We start from the raw sequence: 25,000 nt of genomic DNA on the forward strand, positions 1-25,000 counted from the left end.
AATCCAGAGCATTAACAGGGATTCTGTGCCAGGCTCATTCTCCTACTTAGGCCTCCCCCCCCTCCCCCCAAGCTTTTGTTCTCAATCTGTAGCCAAGTGATTATACTTTTCAGTTCTCATCGCCATGAACATTTCTTGCCTATAAAAATAACCCCTACTTTGTTTGCATGAATTCTCTGTGACATACTATGATTCATTGTTTTTGCCATATCCTAATTCCTTTTTCTGTGCTATGTGCCCTGCTTCCATTCCTTTCCTGGACTATGGTGATTTTTCTTCTATCCCATTCTCAAACTCATACATTTGACTAATATTCAGACCTGGAAGCTTCTTTATTACTGACCATTTTTAATTTTGAATCTCAGTCCAATTTCTCCCTAGTCTCTATAGTAATGTCAACCAATTAAGACCATTCCCCTCTTCACTTTTCTCTGACTGAACCACAATAGAGAATCTGTGAAAGGACATATTTCACCATTATCTCTTCCCCCAGATATGAAATGATCAGTTATCTTTATGCCAGATCTGTAGAGAGTACTCTGTCTATACCAATCATTGCACTTTTTTTTTTTTTTTTTTAATTTAATAGCCTTTTATTTACAGGATATATACATGGGTAACTTTACAGCATTAACAATTGCCAAACCTCTTGTTCCAATTTTTCACCTCTTACCCCCCCCACCCCCTCCCCTAAATGGCAGGATGACCAGTAGATATATATTAAAATATAACTTAGATACATAATAAGTATACATGACCAAAACATTATTTTGCTGTACCAAAAAGAATCAGACTCTGAATTATTGTACAATTAGCTTGTGAAGGAAATCAAAAATGCAGGTGTGCATAAATATAGGGATTGGGAGTTCAATGTAATGGTTTTTAGTCATCTCCCAGAGTTCTTTTTCTGGGTATATCATTGCACTTTTCTAAGACAATATGTGTTATTTCTATGTATGTCTTATGTATCCTAATTGATTATAAGTTCCTTGAAAGACATAAGACATGTCTTTTTATATATTTGTATCTCTCATAGTTCCCAGCACAGGGCCTTGCACAGTAGTTGATCAAAAAGTATGATTGAATGCTTATATTGACATAGTTTCAAATCAACCTTAGTCTTATAGGCCTTGTTCTAACAAGGAAACTTGAAAATATTGAGGGATCTAAGAAGATGGGTGTTAGAATTTTATCCCTTCTCTCTGGAAAAAGTAGAGCTTCTCCAAAACTAGTTTTTCTACAATGTATGTTTTTTCATTAGATTGTGAGCTTTTTAAGAGCAAGACTATCTTTTGCTTCTTTTCATATACCCAGCAGATGGCACATGGATGGCAGGCACTTAATGTCTGACTTCAGTAAATACTTTAATCATAACAGTTTGAGATAGAGGTATACTAGTAAAATAAAAACAACCATGAGCTGTTATATAGATGGTAACAAGTAAGGTGTAGAGAAGAATCTTTCAATCATAGGGTAAGGGGTTTTTTGCCTTCTCTCTAAGAACCTTCATCCTTTTTTAGTTAGTTTGCCTATGTCTTAAAGAATGCAACTCAAGGTCACTTCCAGTTTGACTCATGGCAGGAAGGATCACTGCAGTAAGAAATTTCACCACTTTGTCTTTGTCTCTCTTTTAGTCTCTCCTTTTCTGTTGGGCCGGGCTCTCTGGGCTGCAAGCCGGTTCACTGTTGCCATGTCCCCTGAGCTGATCCAACAGTTCCTACAGGCAACCGTGAGTGGTCTGCATGAGACCCAGCCCCCATCAGTGCGTATCTCTGCCGTCAGAGCCATCTGGGGGTGAGTGACCTAAAAACTTCAAGTTTATGAGATGATGGAGAGTAATTGGGGGAGGGGAGGGGTGTTATTATTTATTTCCTCTGGAAACAGAGCCACTTGTAGATGCTAGAATTTAAGAAAAAACTGACTCAATAAAGAAGAAAAGGAATATGTTCATTATTGTTTTTAGCTAGATTTCAGGTGGACGGTTTAGATGGTTGAGTGCAAAATATCCTGCTCCCTTCATCCTTCATTCTTTTGGAATCTCCCTCACAACCTGACATGCTTAGAAATGTTTGTTCTCTGACTCTGTCTAGTTATTGTGACCAGCTGAAGGTCTCAGAGAGCACCCACGTGTTGCGGCCCTTCCTTCCCAGTGTCCTGGATGGCCTGATTCACCTGGCAGCTCAGTTCAGCTCAGAAGTCCTCAATTTGGTGATGGAAACACTGTGCATCGTATGCACCGTAGACCCAGAATTCACAGCCAGCGTGGAAAATAAAATCTGCCCATTCACCATTGCCATTTTCCTAAAATACAGCAATGGTATGTTTCTAATTACAACAGGCAGGAGGATGGGTTGGTTGGGGGTTAGTTTGAAAACAAAAGATTAGGAAACAAGGGAATTTGCGTGGGGATTTCATTTCATCCTTTGGGGATTTTAAAGGACCAGTACAGTTTATGTGAGATGACAGCCATAACCCTTCTGTCCTGAGAGTATAAATGTGTCACAAATGTTAAAACCAAGCCACGTTCCAGATGTCCAGATTCCCTTTCCTGGCCTGAATCTCCCTGGCGGCAGCAGACACCAATTGAGGGAGAACTTACTGTTTCACAAGATGACTGAGACTATTGATGTGCAGCTCAGGCTCTCCCAAGCCTTCAGCTAAGCCGCAGTCCCTTCCTTGTCCTAGTTGTTCCCTCTGAAAGTCTAGAGAATCAGCTTAGTCCTTTTTGCTAGCTCCTCAGGCATTTGGAAATGGCTGCCACGTCTTCTTTCAGCCCCCTTTCTCTCTCCTCTCCCCCCAACCGTGCCCTACTCCATCACAGGGGACGTGGTTAGGAGCCTCTTCACAAGGGTGGCTATTTGTTTGTGGCCAGAGCTCACCCCAATACCTCCCAATATTGGCCTGGCCAGCACAGTCATGGGGAGATCCCTTTTCTTCTGGGCATCATAGGAGCTTCTTGTGTATTGTCAGCAATGTCACTCAGGACAGAGCACTGGGCCCCTGAGTTAAAATAGGTGATCCTAGCTAGTCACTTCACCTGTCTTGGTTTCGTCAGCTGTCAGGTGGCAATAATTACAACACCTACCTTTCCAGGCAGTTGTAACAATCAAATGAGATAATATTTGTAAAGCCTTCAGCATGTGTGCCTGGCACATAATGGGTGCTTAATAAATGCTTCTTTATTCCCTTCCTTTCCTTTCTTCTGGCAGCCGTGTTCCTCTGTTGAATACATCAAACTTGTGTTCAGCTAAAACTCCAGTGGTTTTGAGTGAATTTCTTTTGAGCCTATGCTTCCCTTCTCCCTCCATCCCCCATTTGTTGTTCTGAATGCAGGTGCAGGAGTTTAAATTTATCCTTACAAAATTTCATCTTCAATTCAGTACATCATTTTAGTTTTAAGAATTTTTGTATCCTAAATTTGTCCTTAAACACATTAAGGATTCCTCCACAAATTTGATATTCAAGACTTCATTTAAAATGCTCAGTAGACCAGGGCTAAAGATAGACTCCCTCTACTGCGATTGTCAAAGATTAACAGCAGTCTAATGCTTTGGGGGTTCATTTGTTCAACAGATTGCAAATTCTAACTCTACTGGCAGTGAAATCACATGTCTATATCTTGGCTCCAGTGACATCATTGTTTAAAGACCTTTAGAATGTAGATATATAAATTGAAGACATTTTTCTGATCTAGAGTCGGAGTAAATATTAGCAATTAAAATGAATTTTCCTGTTTCAGAAAAAGCTTCTTTGAAAATGTAGCCTTCTGATTTGTTTTAGAGGAATGGATTGCAGTATTATCTGGGAGAATATTCTTTGTGTCAGGATGAAACAATTTAAACGAATTCAACTCCATAGAAATCTTTTCTTTCAGTAGGTTTTGCTTCTCCTGAGATTACAAATTGGGTTATTTTTCAGTGGTTCTTCAATTACTCAGTGCCAATATATACATCTTCTCCAAAATAAGTCTTTGGTGGATATCTTCCATCTGAAGCTTTTGATACCATCTTGTACTCTCACTTGGTGTATAACACTGGATTTTAAAATCAAGTTTTGGCCATTTTCCATATCAAGCATACACTAATCCATTCTAGATGTCAAGAAAAAAAGAATAGGTTGCCTTGTGGAAAGGTGCCACATTTAGTGTCAGAAGGAATATTAATCTGTATTCTGGACAGATTATAGTGTGGTTTTGGGAAACAATACAGATATGTTTTCGAATTATTCCTTTGGTTTCACTGGGGTTCAGTGATAAATCAAATAGAATCCACTACCATGGGGACGTGACGTGACTAACAGGTAGGCCCAGACCTTCTGGACGACATCCTGGATTTTTTCACTTCAGACCCCGTTGTTGCCTCGTTGGCTCAGGATATCTTCAAGGAACTGGCCCAGATAGAGGCTTGTCAGGGCCCTATGCAGATGAGATTGATCCCGACTCTGGTCAGCATTATGCAGGCCCCTGCTGACAAGATCCCTGCCGGATTATGTGCGGTGAGTAACAGAACTGATGGGGAACTTTACACAATTGAGGTATGTAAGAGGGAGAATCTGAAAATCTTATCCTGGTCTTCTGTCCTGGCCTAAAAGATGTCAACAAAAAGAAAAAACTTTCTAACTTGAGAGATGTCTATGGAATGACATAGGCCCCGTGAGGATAGTAGATGGCATTTGATAGCTTTTTTTTTTTTTTTTTTTTTTTTTTTTTTTTTTTTTTTTAAGACTTGTCATTTAAAGGTGCTCTTACTTAATTGCACATAAAGCTGTCTGTGTATCAGATTTGCCACTAGGCAGTTTCATCCATCTTTCAGTATCCAGGAAAGTGCTTGTCTATTTAGCAGGGGGGGCTCGGAACCTCCCTAATTACCTTTTGCTTAGCTGTATTTTTCTGGAGAAACCTGCATGTAATGCAACTTTTTCTGCAAGAGCAAGTACCCACTTCATGCTTCAAACACTCTGGAAAAAAGCCTGGCTGCAAATCTTCCAGGAAGAAGTAGTTCTGATTGCCCTTCTTTTCTTCTCTTCAGACGGCCATTGATATTCTGACCACTGTGGTCCGAAACACCAAGCCTCCTCTCTCCCAGCTACTCGTTTGCCAGGCATTTCCTGCCGTCGCACAGTGCACTCTAAACACAGACGATAATGCGACCATGCAGGTACCAGTGTGCTGTTTGGGAAAGGGGGGAAGGGGTACTGGGCAGCTTCCCAGCCTGCTGCTTTGTAATGGAAAATGATAGAGGCTGGCTTTGCTTCTATGGGTATTAAAACATTTGAGGATAATGAAGTATCTGCTGCCAGCTAGAAGGGTCTTAGGACACTCAGGAAAGCCTCTAGAATGAAAATCTGCAAAGTCTGACTGATAGATTTCTGAAGAAGGAAGTGAGATGTCTCAAGTCTTTTGGCCAGAGCTGCTGACTCTAGGTAGCAAGTCACTTCCTTCCTGCCCTAAAGTACTATAGCTCATCATTGTGTTATTGTATGGTACTTGTTAGTGGACTTTAGTTAAGTTGAAAACCACTGGACAAAAGGGACTGTGGGAAGGAAAAACATTACCACACTATTCCATAGGATTTGGGCAATATGGTAACCCTTGCTTTTTCTGGTAAATGACCCATCATTAGAGTCTGTGTTCAGCATTATTTTTCTAGTAATGATGATGAATTTCCATTGAACCAATCATCATATTCTAGATTATCTCTTCTACCACCCTCAAACCCTCTGTGATCAAGGGTGATTTCAAGGATACATTTTAGCACCTAGAGATGGAAAAACCCTTGTTCACATTCAGATCATGCTCTGACCTACTGGACTAACAAGCCATAGATATTATTATAGACCAGACACTTTGTGCTCATCTGCCTCGGAATAATGGTGTTTCATGAAGTTGGTGGCAAAGTTTGTGAAGGTGGAATTTCTTTCATGCATGCCCATGAACTCCAGGTATCCCCCCTTTCTTGGCTCCTCATTTGTGTCTTGTCTTCTGCCCAGAATGGTGGGGAGTGCCTTCGGGCCTATGTGTCGGTGGCCTTGGAGCAGATCGCCCAGTGGCATGATGAGCAGGGCCACAATGGGCTGTGGTATGTCATGCAAGTGGTGAGCCAGCTCCTCGACCCCCGCACCTCTGAGTTCACTGCTGCCTTTGTGGGCCGCCTAGTCTCTACCCTCATTTCCAAAGCAGGGAGGGAGCTGGGTGAGAATCTGGACCAGATCCTTCGGGCCATCCTCAGCAAGATGCAGCAAGCAGAAACCCTCAGTGTCATGCAGGTGAGAGGCCGGTGGAGTACCTCAGCCAGACAGGGTGGAAAAGCGATGGAACATGAACTTCCTGGGTTAGAATAAATGGAAGCTCATGTGTGGACCGAGTTTTACCATTGCCTCACTGCCCTTCCATACCAACAGTGACATCTCTTTTTGCAGACCTTAGGGATTAAACCTTTAGTCCATACAATCCATTGTTTCCAAATACCTGTTTTATCTTAGTTAATATTCCCTTTGGTACTTTTACAACCCTTATGCAAATATTTTTCTTGTGTTTTAGTCTCTCATCATGGTCTTTGCTCACCTGGTACACACTCAGCTGGAGCCCCTCTTAGAATTTCTGTGCAGTCTCCCAGGACCAACTGGCAAACCTGCCCTGGAGTTTGTTATGGCTGAGTGGACAAGCCGGCAGCATCTGTTCTATGGACAGTATGAAGGCAAAGTCAGGTGGGATCCTAACTCACATATTTCATCTTCCTTTTCTCAGCATGTTGCTCCATCCCTATGTTTCTGATGTCTCTTTATTCCATTTAAATACATTGCTGTATTTCCTCATCTCAACTCTTTACCTTATTTCCCCTTCTTCTTTACTCCTGAGCAACTTCCACCTTCAGATACCTCAGGACAATCCTTGGCTTCTGCTACGCCATGGAGACTGGTGCCAGATTTTACTTGGCCAATCCACCCAACATTTTCTTCCATACCAATTCCAAACATTTTAACTCTCCACCCTTACCCACCTCCATTCAGAAGAAAAGGTTCTCTTTGGGCCAACTTCTAAAAACCTAGACCCCATTTTCATTTCTGACAAAGAGAGTCCATACAATAAATGGTGCAGGATTTCATTGACCCAGAAGAAGGAGTAATTAGAAACTACTTGTTTCCTGAAGTGGAACTGATGGGCAAGTGACTATTTTTCCTCTGTCTTCTCAGCTCCGTGGCCCTATGCAAGCTGCTCCAGCATGGCATCAATACAGATGACAAGCGACTCCAGGACATCAGGGTAAAAGGGGAAGAGATCTTCAACATGGATGAAGGCATCCGCACTCGTTCCAAAGCAGCCAAAAGTGAGTGAAGCTTCCCCTTACAAATAGGAATTCCTTTTTGCAATGCAAAGGTCTTCCCTTACTGGTGTAAGAAACCAGGTCTTACCTATCTGAAAGTTAGAGTGCACCTTTTGGAGCCATCATTTCTCTGCGAAAGAGGATGAATAACATTGGCCATTCTACAATACCCCTAGCCTTCTTGCCCCCCCCTTCCCCCCCTTCTAAATACTTGACTTGTGAATCTGTCTGAAGCAACTGTGTGAGGTCATTCTGCTCACTTTGGAGTAGAATTCTGATTTGCTTTCAGCCTAAGTCTTCAGTGCCATCAGTCTCTAAGCCCAAGGTCTAAAGACCATTTTCATGTTCTTTGGCCTTAGAGTCAGAATGATCCCAGCATTTCTCAAACCTGTTTCCTAGAGACCAGAGCTTGAGGCCTCTGCGTGGTTGTTTGGGGCTGATGATAAACGAGGTGACTGACATAACCCCTCACTGCTTCTGCTAAGCAAAGTGTCAAGATGCCCCAAGCAGCTCCTCAGGGATGGCAGCCCATACTCAGATGTTCTTTTGGACTGTGGGCATTGAGAGGCTACAAGAGGCACAGGGAGCTGTGGTATAGCCAGTGTTAAATGCAGGTATCTCCAGGCAGAGAGAGGGGAGCGTGGGTGTACCCACCTGTAGCTGACTTCTGTCTTGTCTAGACCAATGGGCACTACACTGCTGTGTCTGTCTCCTTCCTTCCCAGACCCTGAACGCTGGACAAACATTCCTTTGCTAGTCAAGATCTTAAAACTGATCATCAATGAGCTCTCCAATGTCATGGAAGCAAATGCCTCTCGCCAAACACCTGCAGAGTGGAGTCAAGGTGATGAGCTGGAGCCTTATCTGGGTTAAACCCTGCCTAGGTTTGTCTGCCACTGCAGCGGGGTGGTGTCAAGTGCCGAACTTGAAGTCAGGAAGCCCCGACTTCAAAAATGGTACCCAGGAGACCCACTTGGCCTCTGTTTGCCTTATCTCCTCATCTGCATAATGGGGAGAATTCTATCACCTACTTCATAGGGCAGTGGTGAGGATCAAATGAGATACCTCTAAAGTGTTTTACATAACTTCAAACATTATCTTAACGTTATTATAACAGCATATTTTACATGATTTGGGGTTTGTCAAAGAAGCGAAAGTCCAGGCCATGTGTAGTGAAAAAGACTGGAAATTTTAAGTAGTCTTGAACTCCCTTCTGTCCCATCATTGTAACACTTGTCTGATCTCAGTTCTAAATCCTTGAAAAAATTAGGTTGTTATGAAATAGACCTTTTATCTAATTTTCTCTTTTTACCCTCTTTCCTCCCCCCACTTCCTCTTTCTCTCTCTCTCCCCCTCCCTTTCTCTCCCTCTCTTCATCTCTGTCTCTCTCTCCCTCTCTCTTTTTCCGTGTAGCTCTTCCAAAGATCTTTCTCTATTTTTTTCTCTTGTCTTTGTCCCAGGATGAGTGAGAGCATCAGTCCTGCTTTTTCCCCTAATGACAGGGAGGGATTAGAAAATTGAGCATCCTATTCAAAGAACTGATGACTGGATCCAGGACCCAAATTTCAGGGCCTGCTGGGCATTTTTTCCTCTTCAACACTGTACTCAAGATTCAAGAGTGATAAATTCTTCAGCCTTCTTTCTCTTCCAAATAGATGACTCTAATGATATGTGGGAAGACCAGGAAGAAGAGGAGGAGGAAGATGAAGGCTTAGCTGGGCAACTCCTTTCTGACATTCTTGCCACAAATAAATATGGTAGGCTGCTGACGGAGGGAACAAACAAGGGACCCACAGATCAGAAAACAGATTTCCTTTCAACATGCAAATGGCAGAGAAGGGGTGAGGGAGGGGGAATGATGATTTTGAAACTCTTTGAAACCCAAGCCCTGCTTATCCCAGAAGAAATTGGAGTGTGAAAGTCAGATTCCTAATCCGGAGGGGACATTGAGGGGCCTCCACTAATTACTTGGTATCTAGAACTCCAGGAGAGTCCTGGGTTCTGGGTCTGTTGGTCATGGTCCCTGCACACACCCCCTCTTCCTGATCCTGCCTCGACTCTTATCTGACAGATGAGGATTACTATGAAGATGATGAAGAGGATGATCCAGATGCCCTGAAGGACCCCCTCTATCAGGTTGATCTACAGGTGAGATTGTCTGGAAGGGGAGCACTGTCCCAAGTCTGGTGATTCCAAACCCAGAATTGTGGCTTGGTCTAGTTCCCAGCAGAAAGGCTCTGTAGCACCCCCTGCTGTGCCCTGCCACCTCCCTCCCCCTTTTCCTGCCACTGCCTTCCAGGCAAACCCTCACCACGTTGGCCCTGCTTTACCCAGATGCCTGCACAGCCCTCCGGTGACTTGCCTTCTCCTCTTTCCCATACAGGCCTACCTGACTGACTTCCTGTGCCAGTTTGCCCAGCAGCCATGTTATGTGATGTTCTCAGGCCACCTTAATGACAATGAAAGGAGGGTGCTCCAGGCCATTGGTATCTAAGCTCCTGCCAGCCCAGCCACACACTCTTCTGTAGCTTTCACTGATGTCGAGATGTACCTTTCTCCTATTCTGGAGCTTTCTCCCAGCCTCTGGCCCCTCCTGGGCAACACATACTGACTGAAGCACAGACTGGGCTCACCAAAGCTGTCATAAGAGGGATGCTGAACTGAGGGACTTTGGGCATTCCCTCCTGAGGACATTCTAGCACAAGAAACCATCCAACCCTTGACTCTGCCCCTGGCCACACATAGGACTATTTCTACAGCCCTTTGCCGGACAGACTTGAAACATCATTGGCCAGAAGATTTGGGGCTTTCTGTGTTGATGGATTCTTTTTCTCTTTCTCTGGAGAATCAAAAGACATGGTCATTCATGTCCCACAAACTGACTTTCTTACTACCCTGACTTTTATAGGACAACAGGCATGTTCGGCTAGGAATTCCACTTTTGTCACCAGCCCCATACCACTGACTCAACTAGGTTCTGGTTGGAGATGAAGAGCAAGTGGATTCCTGGGTATCTCCAGTGACCCTTTCTCCTCTTCCTTTTACTCCCAACCTCCAAGTCTTTCCACTAAAACTCATCAGTTGGTAAAAACTATCACCACATTTTTTGCTATACTGCATGAAGAAACAACACCCTCAAACTGCCTTTCTTATACATAACGCACACAGTGAACCTGAAAGAAGGCAGTTTAGGTTTAATTTTTAAGAAAAATACAAAAGGATTCTTTTTTATGACCTACCACCCCAAGAGTATATTTAATTTGCCTCCCACACACACACACACCCATGTGAGCCAGTCTGACATGCATTTTCCCTTTTCTCATCTTCCCTTCACCCTACTTTCCCAATGTCCTCAGAAATGGTTGAGTTGTAGCCCACAAATTAGCAATGTGTATTTTTCTAGGACAGTAATCTTTACAAATGAATTTACTCCATGTGGTATAAGGTGCCTCTCCAAGCACCTCTTTGCCTTCAATTCCCTTTGGGGGGGGGGAAGTAAAAATAAAGTGATAAAAAAGGAAATAGATGGAATCCAGTCTGCTAAAAGCTGTAAGTATAAAAACCTCTGGAGCTTTTCAGTCAGGTACCCACACAGTTTCCATGCAGCTATGTGATGGATACCTGACATTTTGTGATCTTTCAGCCCCCAGGCCAGGCTCATTTCTGTGCTTCCCAATCCTCAGAGGCACAAGTGTAGAGTTGAAGGAGAATGGAGCAGCCATCTCTACCCTGTGGTGCTGCCTTCACTACTTGGACATTCTTCACCCTCTCCCTCTCTCTCTTACCTTCTTCCTTTCTCCACCACTGCCATTTGCAAAGACTTTTAGCTGGGGCTCTAACAAGCTTTGTGTGTAGCAGCTGACCCCCAGTTCTCTGCCTTTTACACCTTGGTTCATGAAAGAACCTTCAGCTTCCTGGGCTGAGCAAAGCAACCGGCGTGCTTCTAACAAATGGTCAATTTGACCAGGATTTCTTGTCTTCCCCTCTCCCCCCTCCCCCCATTTTCAGAAAGGTAGAAAGTAAAAGCTTTAAAAAGAAGAAAAAATGAAAGTTTAAAAAAACAACAACAACCTTGTTCTGGAGTCTGCTATGAGGCCCTGAGAGGGATAAGATTTCTTGACCTTTGTTCTTGCCTAGGTACTTGCAACCTGTCTTGAAACTGGGGCCAGAGCATTTCTCTTCAGGTGACAGTCCTAGGGAATAGGAGAGGTTGGACTAGACAACTGTAGGTCCTTTCCATCACTTCAGATTCATTGATGGCTCTGAGATCTAAGGTCACGGAAATTCCAGTGAAGATGACTTCACTGTGGTGAAGGAGGATGAGCAAAGGGGGCCAATACTGCCTTCTGCCACTAGAGGTCCCCGGGACTCTACCCCAAATGTGGAGAACCCCTCAATGACAGGGTCCAACTCTGCCTTTTTCTTGATTCCCTCATGGCCAGGGCACACATCCCATAGAGTATGTGTTCTCATGTGGAGTGTGGTGCGTGGAAAAGAGCAGTGGGTGTGGGATCAAAGGATTCGGGTTCAAATCCTCTTCCATTAACTGAATTCCTTTGAAGGAATCACTTAACCCCTTTAGGCCTTGGCTTTCTTTTCTATGAAATGGGAAAGTTGGCCTAAGTGATCTCTGATATCTTGCAGCTGGCTTCTCTGATCATAATGTTTGCTGCTAATGGGGAGAAGGGGGAAGAAATACTCTCTTTTCTACTCTTAGAAACTTGACCTTAGTGGGTTGTCTGGAGTTCAGTGATGTCAAACTCAAACAATCAGGGACTACTAAAAGGAACATAAGGATCTCAGCAGATAGGTCTTTCTACATGGTGACTTTAAAAATCACATTAACATCAACTATGTTTGTATTTTTAATTTGTTCAATATTTCCCAGTTGAATTTGTAATCTAATGGGGGTAAGGGGAAGGAGTCTCATTGACACTGCTGCTTTATAGTATCTCCATAAGTCCCAAATTCATTCTTTCCTGGGTAGTGACCAGCCTTTTACTGTTAAGGTCTTTCATATTCTACATGCCTGTCAAAAAAAAAAAAAAAGAAAAGAAAAGAAAAAAGGATAATTACCTTGGGCTGAGGTGGTCCAGAAAGGTTTAGGGGATAGATATGGAAGAGGGCATTCTAGGAGCAATGAGCAGAAGCATAGAGGTGGGAATATATCATGTTTGAGAATAAAAGTCAATTCTGGCTTGGATGGCAATTTCGAAGAAGTAGTTTGAGATTAAATTCTGGGAAACTGAGTGCCAGGCTAATTCCTATGAATTTTATTTGGTAGTTGAGTGGTAGAACTGCTTTAGGATTAATGAGGAAGCATAATGGCTAGAAATCTAGTTAGAATGCTATAGTAGTGTAGAAATGAAGAATTAAATATAATGGTGACATTTAGAATATAGAGTGTAAGAACATTGTGAATTGACAGGATCATAAACTCGAAGAGCTGAAAAGAAACTTGGAGGATATTAGAGCCCCGTTTTGCAGATCAGGAAACATATGACTTACCAAAATCACACAGGCAATTATGTGGCAAAGCTTGTCTTAAAAAAAAAAAAAAAAAAACAGGTCTTTTAACTCCAAATCCCCAACATTGTAAGACCTAGAAACGTCTCCTAGATCACAAGTCTGGATGAGTAGTTGACCCTATGGCCCAAAATGTGGGAAAGGAAAATTTACTGTAAGGCTACTAGAAATGAGAAGTCAGGGCCAGCAAAGAAATGATATAGAGACCAAGACTTAAAATTTAAGATTAAAATGAAGGCTTGCTGAGAGAGAGCCCAGTTGTGGTGAAAGAAAGGTAATGGCAAAAACAGAAGGCATAGGATAAAGATGGCCAACCTTAGGGTGCACACACTACTAGTTTTAAGTAGTCCAGAAATTTATTGAAAGCCTCTTTCCAATTAGGAGCATCCGGCAGGGCTGGCTTGGGAGCAGGAGTATTCGTTATAAATGGATCTTGGGGCCTGTTCCTCCCCAGCAAGTAGTATGGGGCACTCCTGAAAGCACGTGTCCTAAATGTACCTATCAACAAATCTGTTCTAGTTTGAGGTAGATTTGAAAGCCATCTCAACTATCCCGTACCTTGTTTATGCATAATTCTATTGATGTTGTATCTGCCCATTAGACTGAGCTAGTATTTATTTGTCTTTTAGCAGACTCACATAGTAGGCACTTACTAGATGCTTGTTGACTTTGAGGCAAAAAACCAGGTGGTTATGACCCGGGTTGTCAATGTGGAGTGTTATCTCTGCCCATTAGACTGTGCTAGTATTTCTTTATCTCTTCAGCTTTTAGCACTGGACCCACATAGTAAGTACTTATTAGGTGCTTATTGACTTTGCTACCAAAAAACAGATTATGATCCATGACTTCAATGGGGAACTTAAGTTTTTAGGGAGGAAGTTTTTTCAGGTGCATAATGCAGACCCTGGTCTACTGGTACTTTCTGTATCTAAATTAATTAAGTGGGTGGGGTAAATTCTACTTCCAGAATCCAGAATACAATTAATCTGCTCTCCATCCTGCTTCTGGGATAATAACTTTTTGGTTGCAAGTGAAACTGGTCACAAGTTGTTTCACCAGTTTCTTCAGTCACAAGTTGTTTCACCAGTTTCTTCAATACCTTAAGACCATCTCTTTCCCTTTCCATGGAGGAAGAAAAAGCAGAGAGCTAAATCCACATTCTGGTCTTTCTACAGATGTAGGAAAAAAGAAAATGGGATTGACCTGAAAAAATGACCCACTCGTCCTCAAAAGGTATTCCAAGGCCCTGAGATTGGCCACTCCCCTGGATCAGAATAGATGGGATTCCTGCACTGAGTAGGAGCCTATTCTTAAGATATTGTCAACAGTGATAAGAACCACTTTACTGATTCATTCCATGACTCCGAGCAGACACTTTAAAAAAAAAAAAGTCGAAACCATTGGAAAAAAGCTTGGAGCTACTGGAAGATACCCTGATGTAGCTGAAACCAGGGCTTAGTGACGAAGGTTTGTTAGGTTTGCTCTCCTCTGATGATTAGATCCGTTTTATCAGATTCCCCAGATTCTAAGTCTGCTCCTAGATGTTAGAACAACCATCAGAGAATCATAGATTCAGAATTGAAGGGACACTGAGGCTGTACTCATTTTATGAAGGAGAAAGTTAAGCCCACCATGAGGTCATGCAAGCAGTAACACTGGGAGGATCTGAATCTAGGACTTCTGTCTGGTTCCATGTTTATTCTTCTTTCATGCCAGAAGGCGAAATATAGTAGAAAAGTATATGTTACCCATTCCCTATGTGACTAGCACAGGTAATAGAATTAAAAGGATGACATTCCCTGCTCCTTGAGTTCACATTTTAATTAGGAAAAAAATATATGGAAGACTGAAGCAGGATAGATGGAAAAACCTGGCAGTCTTTGGAATGCAATTCAGATAGCAGTCCCCCCCTCCTCCAAGCAGAGTAAAGAGCCAAGTTTCTAACCAACAAGTGTTTAGAGAGGGATAGTGCTCCTGAGATCTGGAGTGAAACAGGCTTCTGGCCTCCCTTTGTGAGCAATGAGGAGGAAAGGTGCTGTGTCAGCATCTATAGGGGGGAATAAGGGAGCACAGAATTGTGCAAAGGAGTCCACTCCCTGCTAAGGCTTTAGTGGAGAGGGAGAAATGAGACCCCTACACTTGCCCTGGAAACAATAGGAGGTTCTAGTCCAAAGTCAGACCCTCCTAAAAAGGTCTTCCTGCCCCAGTATTTTTACAGGCTTATAAAACCTTGGGCTGCATTTAAAACAAAAATTCTTCCTATTATCTTAGTTTATTTTCTTTCTTTTAGGGAAGAAGGATGATGTTTGGGTCTGAATGGAAAGGAGAGGTTAATGGGAGCAGGAGGGGCAAACATCCTCCAGACTCTGGACAAAGCCCCAGGAAGTGTCCACTCTCCAAATAAATGTGGGGTTGGGGAAAAAGGAGCTATCCATAGCCTAGCGGAGCGGGGGAAGGGGAAGAAATTCTAAACAGAACCCTCCCCCCCTTTGGCTCAACCATCATTCCTAAAATAGCCCCTGCCAGCCTTCCCGGTCTCTTCCCCCAACTCCCCCCTCCCAGTCACACACAGCCAAGGTGCCATTTAGAGGCAGACACTCAGGGCCTCTGAGGAGCAGACTGACCCCCAGTGGGTTTCCTAGGAAGATGAGGAAAGAGCGGTCAGAGAGCTCTGACTCACATCAGTTAAGGAAAAGCCCCTAGCAGTTTCAGAAGAATTCAAAGCTATCTATGGTCACATCACTATGCTTAGAAGAATGCAAATTAAAATAACAGGTACCACCTCCTACCTTAGGTTGACTAATGGGACAGAAAAGGAGAAAAGCTGGAGGGGATGGGGAGAAATTGGGACAGCAAAGCACTGCAAGTGAAACTGCAAGCGCCAGCCCTTCTGGAGGGGGGCCATAAAGGAGAATAAACCAGGGCTATAAAACAGCATACCTTTGACCCGGCAAAACCACTCCTAGGTCTAACTCTCAACGAGACAGAGAAAAGGCGGCTATTTGTACAAAATGTTAAAGCACCTCTTATAGTGACAAAAAATTGGAAAGAGGATGTCCCTCAGTTGGGCAATGGCCGAACAAGTTGAAGTATATGGTTGTGAGAGAATACTACTGAAGTCCTGGTTATTAAAGTGAGAAAGCTGGAAGCACTGATGGGATTAAAGTACTCCCGAGGCAAGCTGGAAGGGCTCAGCCTTAAAGGGGCCTTTTATTTAAGTGGACTTTTGATTAGAAACTCCACCTTTACTTATCTAATCAGAAAGTCAGGTTGTGATATCAAACTCCCAGATTATGTTTTCTCTATAAAAAGATCTAAAAAAGATTTAAAAGGGATTTAACATCCCAAAGAGTTAGCAAAAATGGATAGATCTCTTGCTAAATGCCTTTTAAATTTTAGAGCTAGTCACCAGTCGCTCTTGGCGTCCTCCTGGTCACTGCTAGGGAATTGTCTTCCCCCTTGTTAATTATTAAAAACCCCTTTCCTTACTAAAAACCCTTATGGATTTGACCCACTCTTATTTGCATTTGGAGCTCTATATCTACAAATTCTTGTGGGACAACTATGCTTTTGAGGTCTCACTCTATATATCAAATTCTCACTCTATACTCCATAATTCTGATGACCTGGCATGGGAAGAGTGACTGCATCCTGTAACTTCAACACTATTGTGCTTTAAGAAATAACAAACGGAATGTTTTCAGAAAAACTTGAAAAGATATATTTGAACTGATGCAAAGGGAAGAGAACAGAATCAGGAAAACATTGTATACTATAACAATGTTATACCAAGACCATTAAATGATCTAACTATTCTGATTACCCAAGACTTGGAAAGGTCCCATTTTGAAACATTCTATCCATCTCCAGAGAGAGTACTGATGAGCTGTGAATACAGATTGAAGCACATTTTTTAACTCTTTTTATTGTTTAATTTGTTTTCTTTTGCAAATAACAAATGTGGAAATGTTTTGCATGACTTCCCATGTATAATCAATATAAAATTGCTTGCCTACTCAAAGAGAGGGGAAGGAAAGGAGAGAAATTTGGACCATGATATTTTTAAAAATGATTATTAAATGTTTTTACATGTAATTAGGAAAATATTTGGCAAATAAAAAGAACAAAAAGAAAAGACCTTCAGTACTGAATGCCTTGTGATTAACTTTCAAATTATCATTTCAATTTTAGTAAACAAAATATGAAATCAGAGAAACCAAATTAAAAGTTGATTCGGGCTTACTGGTTGTCTCATTTTCCAGAAGGGATTGGACTAAGTGGTCTCTAAAGTCTCCTTCAGCTTTAAATCTTGAGGATGGAAAAATAGAATTATTTATGCCCCTCATCTTCCCAGGGCCCATGAGGGAAAGATTTGAGGAGAGCCCATCCTACCACAGACTGTTGCCACATAACCTAGGCCCTGGGGATTGTATAACAGAAGACTGGAGAGAAATTAAGGTGACTTCACAAGAGAAGAAAGCCAGATGTGGGAGTGGGACACTTGGCTGGAGAGAAAAGATAAAGCAGGAAAGCCAGCTCAGGCACTAATAAGCAATCATGCTGCAGAGTCAAGTTTCGATCTTAACACTGATGGCTATCCTGACCCCAAGCAGCCTGGCACTTTGCACATTCTAGCTTCTATTTTAATCTGTTCAAGTCTGGGTGAGTGGAAGAAGCATTCCTGTAAGGGGATCCCCAAAAATTCAGGCTTGAAATGGAGAGGGTTCAGGGAATAGAGAGGAAAACCTCCAAGTTATATTTGGAGCAGCTGATATGGGTGGGGATTGTTCTTCATTATTCTCAATTCCCCCATTCTACCCACCCCAAAGAACAAAGTAAAAGAATGTGAATTTCCATTCTGAAAAAAAAAAAAAAAAAAAAAAATCTAAGAGATTAGAAATCAAGATAAACTTTCTAGCTAAAGATGTAAACAACAGTTGGGGATGACTAAGGGACCTCTTTCTCTGGAGGCCCTTTGGAACAGTAGCATCTTTCTTCTGGATCACTTGTCAAGAAAGACATTTAAACATCTGTCATCTCTAACCAGGTCCAGATACCTAGGTTATCATCTCAGAACCCTAACTAGCGCTGGGTGAGCTTAGCTAAATCTTAAATTTAGCTCTGCTCACATCAGGATTTCCCTTTTCCTTATTCTCCACTTCTGCTTCCCATTTTTTGCCTCCCCCGTGGAGGATATTATGAAGACAGATGAAATCAGAGGAAAAATCCTTGGCAGGGAGGCTGTAATTAACTGTCTGCAGCTGCTGCTGCTGCTGCAGGGGGTGGGGGGGTGGACAGTCTGGTGGTAAAAGGTGTGGTTGGGGCATTATTTGAGATTAGAAACTGCTCAGGGTGGGACCAGGGTGACTGCTCAAGAACCAGAATCGGGTAGAGAGGAGGGAGAGGGGTTGAGAAGAAAGGTGATCCTGAACTCACATCTCAGTTTGACACATTTTAGATTGCCTGTAGTATCCGTTAAATGCTGGGGATGGGGAAGTAGCACCTAAGGGATGCTCGGACTTTTTTTTTTTTTTTTAATGACTGGATTAGAGCTGTCCAACTTTGGACCAGTCTGCCAAATAAGAGCTCCCTTGGAAATGGTCGGGGACTGGATAACTGCCTTTTAGGGATATTGGAAAGGGTAATTCTCCAAGGATGAGGTGGATAGTCGGACTAGGTGACCTCTGGTTTGACTTGGCTTGTTTTTTTTAGGGTTTTGTGGCTTGCTGAGGGTCACACAGCCAGGAAGTAGCTGAGGTTATATTTTAACTTGGATCCTCCTAACTCCAGGTCACCTAGGAGGTAACCTCAGAACTCCCTTCCAGCTCACATTCTATGTAACCTAGGTGAGGAAAGGTACTAAGAAACAGGAAGGAAGTGGGAAGGTGACATGTAAATGTGTAGGTGGGAGGGGGTAAATGCAAGAGGAAGAAAAGTCTTTGTCCCTGCTACCCCTCAGCCCTAGAGAAGAATCTCTGGAGCTGGGAAGGAGCAACTCAGAAGATTCTGTCATTCTCTTCTAGCTGAAAAGGTGACTCAACACTGAGACATTCCCACGCCTGCTCAGACCCACAGAAAAACTCAGATTGGGTCATCTGCCTCCTTTTCCTCCCTCTTCCCCCCCCCCCCAAACAAACACAAGCCATACATAGTCTAGGCATTGGTCTAGACAGGCTTCCCCAGCTCCAGCCTCTTCCCCATCCCCCTCAGCCTTTCAGTTACCCCATCATCAAGAAGTTGCCCGATATGAAAGGCCCTGCCCCCAAGACTCCACCTACTTATTTGCTTTTCTGACTTGGTCCCGTCTAATCTAACCTAATAAGGACTTAGAAAGACTCGGGAGAAGAAAAGAATGAGGAAAGAGGTTCAGCTTTTCAACTGTGATACTAAATTTTTTGATATTAAAATATATATTATTAATATTATATAATTATATTGTGTGTTGTATTATATTGGTATATTTCTATGACATTAATATATAAAACATATAATATGTAATATGTAAAATACATAACATTTAAAAATTTTATGCTGGGAAGCTAATTGGCAACATGGCGCGGGGCTGAGAGAGCCCTAGTTTTATTGTTGCTCTCCATAGTGAATCTCTGCTCCTCTGATAATCCACTACCTCCTTCCCATATACGAGCCCTGAAGGTGAGACCAAGATGTTCTGACCAGGTCAGCAGAGTTAAGTTTCTCTGTGTCCACGGCCAAAGCAGCACCAGAGGGAGTTGCCCACATCATCTTCCTGGCCTTGTGGATGCAGATAGAAGAAATAAGAGCAGGCTAACAGAATTAAGGGGGAGGAGGAAGGGGGGGGAGAGATTCAGGAGGGACAGGAATGTTGAGGGGTGAGATAACCTAAGAACGATGGGTGTCCCCAGGCAGGTTTGGGGAAAGAATTTGGAATTCGTGGTCCCAGTCTCCAAGCAAGATTTGGCAAAAATGGGTTTATTTTTGATGCAGGAAAGATTCCAGTTTTAGATTCCCAACCCTCCCTAGTTAATGTAAATTACCCTTTGACTCACAAATCCTGATCCCTTTGAATTGCAATAGAAGATCCGGACCTGTCTCAGTCCCACCGGGATCTGAGCCAACTTTGGGGCTACACCCAAAAGCCCCTCGAGCTAAGTCTCCTATTACAAAAGGGCCACGCTGGGAACCCCTCTTTGCAGAGATTCCATGCTAGCCATGTGAGGACCCTATGTCCAGTGCCCTCCTTATCTCTACCTTCACCTATCTCCTACTTCTAAACTCAATATTAAACATCTTTTATCAGTCTAGCTCTCAGGCTAATAAATGCTTTTATTGGGGACTCGCGCCGCTACTAGACCTCATTTATCGCCGTATCCTTGCGCCGAATCCAAGGGGGTTGCAGGGGAGCTCTGTTTGACTTCCTGTACCCCAAACCTGCCACTAGACCTTAACTAAATCCTAACTTCATTTAGGTACCCCAAATCTGGACCTCAACATTTTCACTGAGAGGCTCTTTTAGTGGACCCCTTTCTGATTAGGAAGATAGCAAGGATTGAGATACAGAGTATTGGTTTTATTTAGTCTTCTATGGTTTGGGACTAGGGAGCCAATTGAGGGACTAATTTCCAAATTAATAAGGGTGGTGATTGTTTCCCAGGTCAAAGTGATTCCCAGATCATTTGGAGATGGGAGTTGCCCATGGGAAGCAAGTAGGAGGGTGGGGAAGGGTTGAGATGGGGATCATTTTAGGAATTTTCCCAGGCCAAGTGGCCCACTCTCCACAAAGATCAGGGGGACACAGAGTCCTATTACATCAGGAAGACTGGGGAGAAAGGAGTAGGGAAAGGACACAGGCCAGATAAAGGGAGCTTCGAGGAAAGGGCTAAGAGGTTACAGGTAAAGGTTCAAAGTTTTTACTTCCCTCACTGGGAGATAATGATCTTATGGTCCATGAGGTTGCTGCCCTCATGGGGACTATAGCAGGGGGATGATGTACCCCCCCCAAAAAAAAAAAAAAATACAAAAACTTATGAAAAAAATTGAATGTAAGTACATAAGAAATACAACCAAGATTGCAGAGGAGAAATTACTTTCTTTCATTTCTCCAACCTCCTCACCCCTCCCCAGCCAAGCATTCCTTGACTAATCTTGAACAACTCTGGTCTCTCCAAACTCTCAGCCACATCTCCCTCAACAATTAGGTTTTTCTCCATATAGTTATAACTAGTTCTCACTTGCCTTTTTTGTTTGTTGTAGTCTCATGACTCTATCTTAATTGTATTTCTCACCTCACAATGCAAAAACCTTATATTTGTAAAGAATGCTCTCTGTCATGTAGGCTTTCCAATAACATTTTCCCCAAGGATTGATTATTTTCTCCTCACTAGCCAATGTTATAAGAAATAAGCCATTTGTAACTCTCTCCTTTTCCAATCTTTTGGCATTTGACACCCTGATCCCCTTGGGGTTGAGGGATATCCTGACTGGTGTTGAGCTCAAAGGGCATTATAGATATTATTGGTTATATGAAAGTTGGGAGACAGTATATGTTAACTAAACATTGCATTATGGATATTATTGGATACATGAAAGCTGGGAGACAGGATTCTCTCTCCTATTCTTGGACCCAATAGCAATCACCACTGTGCCAACATCCCTGGCACAAACTAGAAAGGGAATATTGAAAGGAAAATTCTTTACATGAGCATTCATTCAGATTAATGAGACAAAACTCAGGACAAAGAGAATTAAAAGGATCTTATTATAAGTTCATCAAAGCGGTAAGAAATGACCAGCAGGATGATTTCAGAAAGAACTGGAGAGACTTACATGAACTGATGCTGAGTGAAATGAGCAGAACCAAGAGACCATTATACACTTCAACAACAATACTATATGATAATCAATTCTGATGGACGTGGCCCACTTCAACAATGAGATGAACCAAATCAGTTCCAATAGAACAGTAATGAAATGAACCAGCTGTACCCAGGGAATCAACTCTGGGAGGTGACTAAGAACCACTACATAGAATTCCCAATCCCTCTATTTTTGTCTGCCTGCATTTTTGATTTCCTTCACAGGCTAATAGTACACTATTTCAAAGTCTGATTCTTTTTGTACAGCAAAATAACTGTTTGGACATGTATACATATATTGTATTTAATTTACACTTTAACATATTTAACATGTATTGGTCAATTTGCCATCTGGGGGATGGGGTAGGGGGAAGGAGGGGAAAAATTGGAACAAAAGGTTCGGCAATTGTCAATGCTGTAAAATTACCCATGCATATAACTTGTAAATAAAAAGCTATAATAAAAAAATTTTTTTTAAAGTAAGTTCATCAAAGCAGCAACAGATTGGCCAATCACTGAAGATCAGCAATAGCTTCAAGGTGGGGCTGGCTTTTATAGGTATTTTAGATCAATTCAGCAAAAGCAGTGGGGCTCTTGAATCTCTGTCTCTCCTCTAGGCAGCAAGAAGGTCATAATTTGCAAGTAAGGATACATGACAAAGAGCAGGCAAAGCAAAAAGCTGTCGACTCTGCATCTCATCGAAGCTTTCCTCCCCTCCTCCTCCCTAGTTGATAAGCAGGGCTGGAAATCTGGGGATGCTGAGTCAACATAACTTTCAACAGGAGTTTCATGGGACTATGGGTTAGGGGTAATAGAGTATACTGAAAAGATCACTGAACTTGGAATCAAAAAACCTGGCTTCCATCCCTGCTCCACTGGATGATCATCACTTCTCTATCAACTCAGCTGTCTCATCTTTGTTGTTGTTCAGTCATTTTCAGTCATGTCTAACTCTTCATGATCCCAATCGGGGTTTTCTTGGCAAAAATATTGGAGTGGTTCTCCATTTCCTTCTCCACCTCATTTTACAGATAAGGAAACTAAGACAAGCAAGAATAACTTGCTCAGGGTCACACAGCTAGTGTCTGAACCTGTATTTGAACTCATAAAGATGATTCTTTCTGACTCCAATCCCCTACACCCTATCCACTGTGCTACCTAGCTGTCCTATCTTAAATACATCAATAATAAGGGCACTATTTACCTCTATCCAGTTCAACCCAGCAAAAAAAATTATTAAACAATTACTCTGCATAAGCACTGTGCTGGGTTCTGGAGATTAAAAATGGCAAAGAGATTCCCTGCCTTCATGTAGCTTACCATCTAATAGAAAGTATAAGATATAGTCGGTGTATGTTAACTAAACATTTTCTATGTTCCAAACATTGTGATAAGTTCAAGAGTTACAAAGAAGGGCAAAAACATGGCATCTGCCCTCAATGAACTCACATTCTAACTTGGGAGACAACATACAAACAACTGTGGAAGAGAATCTCAGAGGGATGGGCATTAGCCAACTGAGGGAGGAAAGATGATTGAAAAGGCTCCCTCTCCCCTCATCCCTCACAGAATTTGGGATTTAAGTTGAGTCTTCAAGGAAGCCAAAAGTCAGAGATGAAGGGGAGAATTCTGGGCATGGAAGTCACACAAATAAGTGTGTGATCTATAGCAGGATCACAGGATCACAACAAGAAAGCACCTTAGAGACCATCTAACCCAGTCCCAGCAACAAGTAAGAAACCTGAGGTCTAGAGGCTTTCACCAAAAGGCAAATCTAAGCCCCTGCCCAAGCTTTCTTGGCTCATTGTTTAGGTTATCTGTTATCTGCTCAGTCAGACACTCAAAGGTCTTCCCCCTCCCTGACTGATATCTTTGTGCTGGTAAATTGGGTCATCAGTTTTCTCAATTTTTACCTAGTCCTTAGGAATTGAATAGACTGATCTCAGATAAACTGAGACCAGAGAAAGACCTGAATTTAGAAAGGCCAAGGTCATCCACTGCACATTGGGTATTGCCAATCTTTTTTATTATTTTTAAAATTAATTTTAAATTTAAATACAAAACCAGAAAAAAGAACATTTCCAGGCACACAGCAGAACATAAGAGAAAATTCAATATAAAACCAGGATATAAATAAAACACTATTTACTTCTTTTGAAAAACCTTTGTATTTGTTACACATTGCTTTCAAAACTATCCGGCTTCTCTGTGCTTCGTTCTAAGTTTTCCTTTATTCTTTGCTGTGCACTTTGTTTATTCTCTCCCTCCTTATCCTGCCTTAGAGAAGGTTGTAATTAAACATGTGTATATGTATAAGTACATACAAATACATGCAAATATAGACATATATGCACATAAACATATGTATATATGATAATATATAGTTTTGTTTTCTATTTGTTCATAGCCTTTGATGGTTCATCAACTGGGGAATGAATGGGATAAACTGAATGAAGACCTCTCATAAGAATGTGGCCTCAACCCATGTCCTAATTGTGACTTGAGACTTTGCAATAACAAATTGAGCTACAGCTATAATATGCAGGTGTTCAATTAACTTAAACTTACATTTCTTTCCTCCCTACACACCTTTTCATTAGTATTAAGTTGCCAACATAGTTTAAAAAAAAAAAAAAAAAAGTGTGTCATTAGCTAGTATGTATCTGGAATAGATTTTTAATCTCTGGGTAGATTTCTGAATTAGGACTAAGTCTGGACTTCCCCAGTCAAGGAGAAAAAAGTCAGAAGGGTATGGGGGCTTCTAGGTTAGGGTCTATATAATCCTGTGTTTGCAAGCTTGTGCTTTTCACTCCTCTGCTGATAAACACCTTGTCTGTTGGGAGTTGCCTTCTCTCAGAGATTATAATAAATCCTTTTTGCTTTTTACATTGAGGTTCTTTGATTTTAATTTGGGTAAGAGTCTCTGTCCCATACAGGGAATGACTAATGTTCCTATAAATTTGACAAAGTTTAATTTTGTATTTGAGAAATGAGATCTTTATCTGAGGAATTGTCTATGAAATTTTTTCCCTAATTTTCTGTTTTCCTTTTAATCTTGACTACATTGGGCTTTTTGCATCTGGACTTTTTGATATAATCAAAACAATCCATTTTATACCTCAGAATGCTATCTCTTGTTTATTACAAAATATTCTCCTATACATGAGTTTGATAGGTATTATATTTCATGATTTTCTGATTTTCTTGTGATATCTTCCTTTATATCTAGATCATTAAGTCATATATTCATTTTGACTTTATTTTAGTATATGGTTTACGATATTGTCCTATACCAATTTCTACCAGTGTGTTTTCCAT

The 25,000-nt window shown here is 41.9% G+C and overlaps 1 protein-coding gene across 2 annotated transcripts in view; it reads left to right on the forward strand.

Moving 5' to 3' along the window:
* The window catches only part of IPO9 (importin 9), a 33,832-nt gene extending 23,271 nt beyond the window's left edge, over positions 1–10,561 (forward strand). For both annotated transcript variants that reach the window (XM_031937130.1, XM_023501868.1), the window contains exons 14-24: positions 1,635–1,794; positions 2,091–2,317; positions 4,346–4,494; positions 5,028–5,156; positions 5,989–6,264; positions 6,539–6,705; positions 7,192–7,325; positions 8,047–8,166; positions 8,978–9,079; positions 9,394–9,470; positions 9,706–10,561. In XM_031937130.1, coding sequence (XP_031792990.1) covers positions 1,635–1,794; positions 2,091–2,317; positions 4,346–4,494; positions 5,028–5,156; positions 5,989–6,264; positions 6,539–6,705; positions 7,192–7,325; positions 8,047–8,166; positions 8,978–9,079; positions 9,394–9,470; positions 9,706–9,816 — 1,652 coding nt within the window. In that variant the 3' untranslated portion in view covers positions 9,817–10,561. The remainder of the gene's footprint in view (positions 1–1,634; positions 1,795–2,090; positions 2,318–4,345; positions 4,495–5,027; positions 5,157–5,988; positions 6,265–6,538; positions 6,706–7,191; positions 7,326–8,046; positions 8,167–8,977; positions 9,080–9,393; positions 9,471–9,705) is intronic.
* Positions 10,562–25,000: the final 14,439 nt, after the last annotated feature.

The sequence above is a fragment of the Sarcophilus harrisii genome, chromosome 4 (genome assembly GCF_902635505.1).
Source record: "Sarcophilus harrisii chromosome 4, mSarHar1.11, whole genome shotgun sequence".
NCBI lineage: Eukaryota > Metazoa > Chordata > Mammalia > Dasyuromorphia > Dasyuridae > Sarcophilus > Sarcophilus harrisii.